Source organism: Tiliqua scincoides, chromosome 8 (assembly GCF_035046505.1).
Source record: "Tiliqua scincoides isolate rTilSci1 chromosome 8, rTilSci1.hap2, whole genome shotgun sequence".
In the NCBI taxonomy this organism is placed as follows: Eukaryota; Metazoa; Chordata; class Lepidosauria; order Squamata; family Scincidae; genus Tiliqua; species Tiliqua scincoides.
Genome location: NC_089828.1, coordinates 34,614,914 through 34,620,913, shown reverse-complemented (window position 1 = coordinate 34,620,913; position 6,000 = coordinate 34,614,914). Strand labels below are relative to the sequence as shown.

The window sequence follows — 6,000 nt, the reverse complement described above, 5'->3', positions numbered from 1 at the left end:
TAAGCAACCAGCAAGTCACAGAAAAAAGGAGTTGGTATAAAATTACCCAAGACTCACAGGGGGAAGCTAAGAACAGGCACCTACCAGTTCAGGACAATGCAAGCCCTTGAGAAACCAGTGTTGAATGTTTGGTTATCATAGAGACTAAGTGCTAAATGCTGGTGTTTCGTTTCTAAAGCCTTCAGTGGTGTTAAATGTTTCGTTTCTAAAGTAAGAGGAGCTGCAGGTTGAGCCGTCCTGGAAACCAGCCTTGAATATCTTCATGATATTGCCTGTTCGTTCCCTTCAAGTGTTTCCTGAAAAGTTGAGGCCCCGCACGTCACTGCAGCCTAAGTACACATCACTTAAATGAACACATCATCTTCCTCTTTTTATCTTCACTTCCCTTCCTTGCCTTCTCCTTTGTTTCCCTTGTGACCTTGTACAGATTGTACATCTCTTGAGGGAGAGACCCTGCCTCTTGTCATTTGCAAAGCATCAAACAGAGTGGAGATGTAATAATAATTAACAAATGATAGTTCTGTAATGATAATGACCTGGAGACATAAATGACCTGGAGACAGGGTAGAGCAGTGAGGTGGCTAAGTTTGCAGACGACACCAAACTTTTCCGAGTGGTGAAGACCAGAAGTGATTGTGAGGAGCTCCAGAAGGATCTCTCCAGACTGGCAGAATGGGCAGCAAAATGGCAGATGCGCTTCAATGTCAGTAAGTGTAAAGTCATGCAGATTGGGGCAAAAAATCAAAACTTTAGATATAGGCTGATGGGTTCTGAGCTGTCTGTGACAGATCAGGAGAGAGATCTTGGGGTGGTGGTGGACAGGTCGATGAAAGTGTCGACCCAATGTGTGGCGGCAGTGAAGAAGGCCAATTCTATGCTTGGGATCATTAGGAAGGGTATTGAGAACAAAATGGCTAGTATTATAATGCCATTGTACAAATCTATGGTAAGGCCACACCTGGAGTATTGTGTCCAGTTCTGGTCACCGCATCTCAAAAAAGACATAGTGGAAATGGAAAAGGTGCAAAAGAGAGCGACTAAGATGATTACGGGGCTGGGGCACCTTCCTTATGAGGAAAGGCTACGGCGTTTGGGCCTCTTCAGCCTAGAAAAGAGACGCCTGAGGGGGGACATGATTGAGACATACAAAATTATGCAGGGGATAGACAGAGTGGATATGGAGATACTCTTTACACTCTCACATAATACCAGAACCAGGGGACATCCACTAAAATTGAGTGTTGGGCGGGTTAGGACAGACAAAAGAAAATATTTCTTTACTCAGTGTGTGGTCAGTCTGTGGAACTCCTTGCCACAGGATGTGGTGCTGGCATCTAGCCTAGACGCCTTTAAAAGGGGATTGGACAAGTTTCTGGAGGAAAAATCCATTACAGGGTACAAGCCATGATGTTGTGTGCTGTGTTTGCAGCTGACCTGAAAAATTCCATCAGAGTGTTGCCTTTTTAAAGCTTCTAAAATATTTCTTTACTCAGCGCGTGGTCGGTCTGTGGAACTCCTTGCCACAGGATGTGGTGCTGGCGTCTAGCCTAGACGCCTTTAAAAGGGGATTGGACAAGTTTCTGGAGGAAAAATCCATTACGGGGTACAAGCCATGATGTGTATGCGCAACCTCCTGATTTTAGAAATGGGTTATGTCAGAATGCCAGATGCAAGGGAGGGCACCAGGATGAGGTCTCTTGTTATCTGGTGTGCTCCCTGGGGCATTTGGTGGGCTGCTGTGAGATACAGGAAGCTGGACTAGATGGACCTATGGCCTGATCCAGTGGGGCTGTTCTTATGTTCTTATAATCCCTCAATGCAAATCTAGGGTTTGCAAAGGCTGGGGGGGGGGGGGGAAGAAAAACCCTTTGGGCTCTCTAGAGTTCAGACAGAACTACGTAAACTGATAGGGGAAGCTTCTACTTGCTCCAGCTTCCTTCTGTGATTGACAGGATCATTACAGCATCATCAGTGTATATGGCCCTTTACACAGTACAAGTCAGGTCCCTGCCCCAAAAGGTTTACAGTCTTGATATTAACACAAGGGAGATACTAGAGGGAGAGAAAGGGAGTAGCTGCAGGAGTAGACCAGGGAAGCAGTTGCAGTTATTTCAGTGGCACATACTGAAGTTTAGCTACTGTGACATTCAGTTTCAGAGATCTGAGGAGGGCCTTCACATCAACAGCTCTGCTGTATTCTTTGTGGCTGGCTCCTTGGCTTCGGAGAAGCATCACGAGTTGTTGTGTCATGCTACCTATAAAAGAGAGGAAGCAAGTCACAGGGGCTCAGCTAGCACTGCAATGTCCTACAGGTGTCCTGTGATAAGGGACAGGTAACAGGTGTTGTGCTTACTGTTGGGAAACAGGTTAATCATTCTCCAGCCTGACTGTAAGTGCAGGCTGAGCTTTCACCTCCGAGTGCCTGTTTGCTCAACAGACAGGCAAACCCAACTGTACAAGGGAAACCTGCCCTTTACGTGAACTTGGTGACAATTGCACGTGCAGCAGGTAAGGTGGCTTTTGGGTCTTCCTGAAGCTGACGAAAGTGTGCTGGATGAAGGTCCAGCTCACTCTGCATCTGAACAGTAACCAAGCCAATTTCTCTGGGAAGTCCTCAAGAAGGGAGAGAAGCTTCACCCACCCGCCCCCAGCAACTGCATTCAGAGATGGGACTGCACACAGAGACTCACAGACATTCAATAGTGCTGTCCTTAGTAAAATAGCCAGTGACCCTGACCTCTCTTCCTGTGTCTCTCCTCTTTGGAAAGCTATCAAGGGAAGCCAGCAGCCCTCTGCACATCTCGTGAGAATTGCTCTGCACGAGTTCCCAATGCTGTTTTGTTGGCCTGTAGGCATCTCTGCCCCTCAGCCTCTTCTGAAGGAGGGAGCTCAAAGGGGGTTGGACAAGGCAAATTAGGTTCCATTCCCACCCAGCACCAAAAATCCCTGCAGAAGGAGGCCCTTTTCTATAGCTTTGCTCACTCTCTGCCTAACCTGCTTGAGGAAGAGTGGCTGGACTCCTGCAGGGTCCCCACATCCAGGGCACCCTCCCTGCCCTGGCTTCTAATTCTCACAATCAACTCACTACCTGTGAGTGCTTGTGCACACACACGCAGGTTCGGCCATTGCAAGAAGGGGAGAGAAGGATTAGAGTCTGCATTATTAAGAAATATAACTTCACAGTTCCAAAACATTTTATTGTTGGTCATGCCCAGAATGCAAGGCCTTAAGGCATTCTGGAGTACAACATGGCCCAGAATGCCTTGTGGCTTCTGGGTAGCACTGGCCCTGTGGCACACCAAAAATCAAGTTGTGAGGCAGGAGCACTCATTTCTAATGCGCACAATGGTGATGTATGGGCTAGTGGCAGCCTTGGCTAGGGCATGCTGTTCGGAGCCCATTATTACATCCTGGATTGCACACAATGTGAACAAGTAAACAAGGGGTGTTGGGGGCCCCATGTCACCGGGATTTCCCCATGACTGATTGCCTACAAAGAACTTCTTCAGCCCAAGGGCTATCAGGGAGGACTGGCCATGCTCAGCAGGGCACACCCTTCACATTGGAGTTGATGGGCTTGAGAAGCCCTATGAGTAAGTAATACCCTCCTATTTTTACGCATTGCAAAATCTAGGGATCCTGAGGCATGAATTTTACTGGGATGAAGATCTGGAGTAATGGCTCTCTCTTCACTTGTTGCCATGGAGGATCATCACAGTTGCTCAGGTCTATACTCTGTTGTTGGCTTTGTCAATGTATATCGAGTGTTGCCATTTCCCTCATTCACCTCCATGCTCCACCCTGGCTCACGTGTCATTTTCTTTGCCCTGGTGGCCCTTGAATTGGAGACCTGATCCTGCTCAGGCAGGTTCAAACTGGCTTGCGATGACTGATGAGGCTTCCAATTTTTGATTCAATTGCCATGCAAGCAAAGCTGCCACTGGGTGGTGTGGAAGTTGAGGAAAAGTCAGCTGTACTAATGAGAGGAGTTTGGTTACAGTTGCAGGAGACCAAAGGAGGAAGTGAAAAATCAGACACAACAAGAGTCTGGCATGCTGTATTTATTCCATTTTGTTTTCTTTTCTTTTGTTATCCAAAAGAAACGGCCCCAACTGGGAGTCACTCTCTGGAGCAGGCAATACTGGTTTGGATTCTGATTAGATGGATCTACCCTCTTCTTCAGCGTAGTGGCATAGCTATAGGGGAGGGGCACAGTAAATATTGCAGGTGCTGCAAAGTGCCATGTAGTGGCCCCTTTCACTTAGCATCAGAGCCATTCTGGGCAGTGACAGTAATGTGTTGCCACACCACCATCCCATAGCTATTTCTCACTGCTATTTCTCACCCCATTTCTCACTGAAGCAGTGAGAAATCTGCAAGCTAACATCCCAACCAACATAAACCAAGCCATACAAATGAAAAAACCTCTTTGAGGCAGTTTGTTTTTTCTTTATTAAAAAAAACACCCTTTATTTATAATATTTTATAGACACATACAATTAGGTAAAAAAGGAAGTCCAACCACAGTGCTCTCGACATGTGGACAGTATGGGGGAGGGAAGGGGGATTTGGAGAGGGGTTTGTTCCTTCACAAGGCAAAGTAACTAGTGTCAAAGGTACAAAAAGGGCAGTAGGGAAAAAACCACCCCAATTTGTGGGAGATGAGAGGTGTGTGCAAAAGGTGCATCTGGGGAGGAGAAGAAATACTTGTCAAAGTTATCAGTCCACAGAAGGAATGACAGACGAGTCTGTGTCAGATGAGCCTGGTCTTTGTGTCTTCTGCGTCAAGCTTCTTTCTCCCCGTCCCCTGTCTATTTTGGTTCCCTCCCTTCCCAGTAGCCAAGTGTCAATTGACAGCACTGGCATGCTCTCCTTCTTCAGGACGTCCAAGTTCTTCTGATCCTGTTCCCACCAGTCCTGTCACCGAAACGTCATCTGTGAGCAAAATGAAAAATGTAAGTCAGTTGTCAACTGAGTATGGGATTTTTTTGTACAAACGTTTTGATAAACATTTCAAAAAAAAATAAATTGAAAAAAATTCTGAAACACACACACTTCTTCCAGAAGTATTTGAATCAGTGTCTCTTCACCATGTATCACTTAAAAAAATTATACACTCACTCACTGGTAGTTTGCAAAATACTGAAAGACTCAAAGGTCCCTGTACATTAAAAACTACCTGTGCATTCATGAGGCTGGCATGGGTGGGATGAGTGATTCTGCTCTTTGTAAAATAATGCACAGAGAAGGGAAATTAAGATTTCAAGTATCCCCATTTCTCTTTGTCATCTTTTAAATGTTCCTAGTCCTCATGGATGTAGAAATGTGTTTCCAAACATTTGGCAATCAAAAGCGCCATCATCCAGGGCTTCAGTGGCCCATCTTCACAACCTCCATCTGTCCCACAATACCCTGTATGCCCTTTCACGGAATCATAAGCGCTCTCAACATGCAGACAATATTCCTGTCTTTCAGAAGGACAGGACAGTATCATCCAGCAGCAGATGCAAGTCTAGAGAAAGCCAGGTCACCACTTCACTACCCCCTGACTTTTCCCACCCTCTTCTTCCCCTCTCTTCCATCTCTGGACCCCTTCAAGGCCAAGCTAACTTACAGAACCGGACGCGAATCGGCCATATCATGATGAAGGCGAGGAAGATGGTTGCGACCACAGCCATGCCACCAGTGACTGCCACCATAACCCAGTGGTAGAAGGATACACAGCTAGTGCAGCAGAGTGCAGTCCTAGAGGGAGAAGGCAAAGTATGACGAGACAAGAAGGATCCTGGTCATTTCCCCAAACGCAAATCCCACCAGGCAGCCAAAACCAAAAGGCCCTGTTTGCTGGTCACCAAGACAAATGAGGAGTCCTCCTGGATCAGACCAATGTAGGCCCATCTAGTCCAGCATCCTCTTTCCAATAGAGGACAGCCAAATTGCTGTGGGGAAGCTCATAAGCTGGCATGAAGTCCTTTTCATGTTGCTTGCTCCCAGAATTTT

The 6,000-nt window shown here is 46.6% G+C and overlaps 1 protein-coding gene across 1 annotated transcript in view; it reads right to left on the bottom strand.

The window, feature by feature from the left end:
• Positions 1-4,440: 4,440 nt before the first annotated feature.
• MFSD12 (major facilitator superfamily domain containing 12) overlaps positions 4,441-6,000 on the bottom strand; it is a 28,691-nt gene continuing 27,131 nt past the window's right edge. Inside the window, exons 9-10 of the mRNA XM_066635834.1 lie at positions 5,615-5,745; positions 4,441-4,935 (exon numbers count right to left, since the gene is read on the bottom strand). Coding sequence (XP_066491931.1) covers positions 4,847-4,935; positions 5,615-5,745 — 220 coding nt within the window. The 3' untranslated portion in view covers positions 4,441-4,846. The remainder of the gene's footprint in view (positions 4,936-5,614; positions 5,746-6,000) is intronic.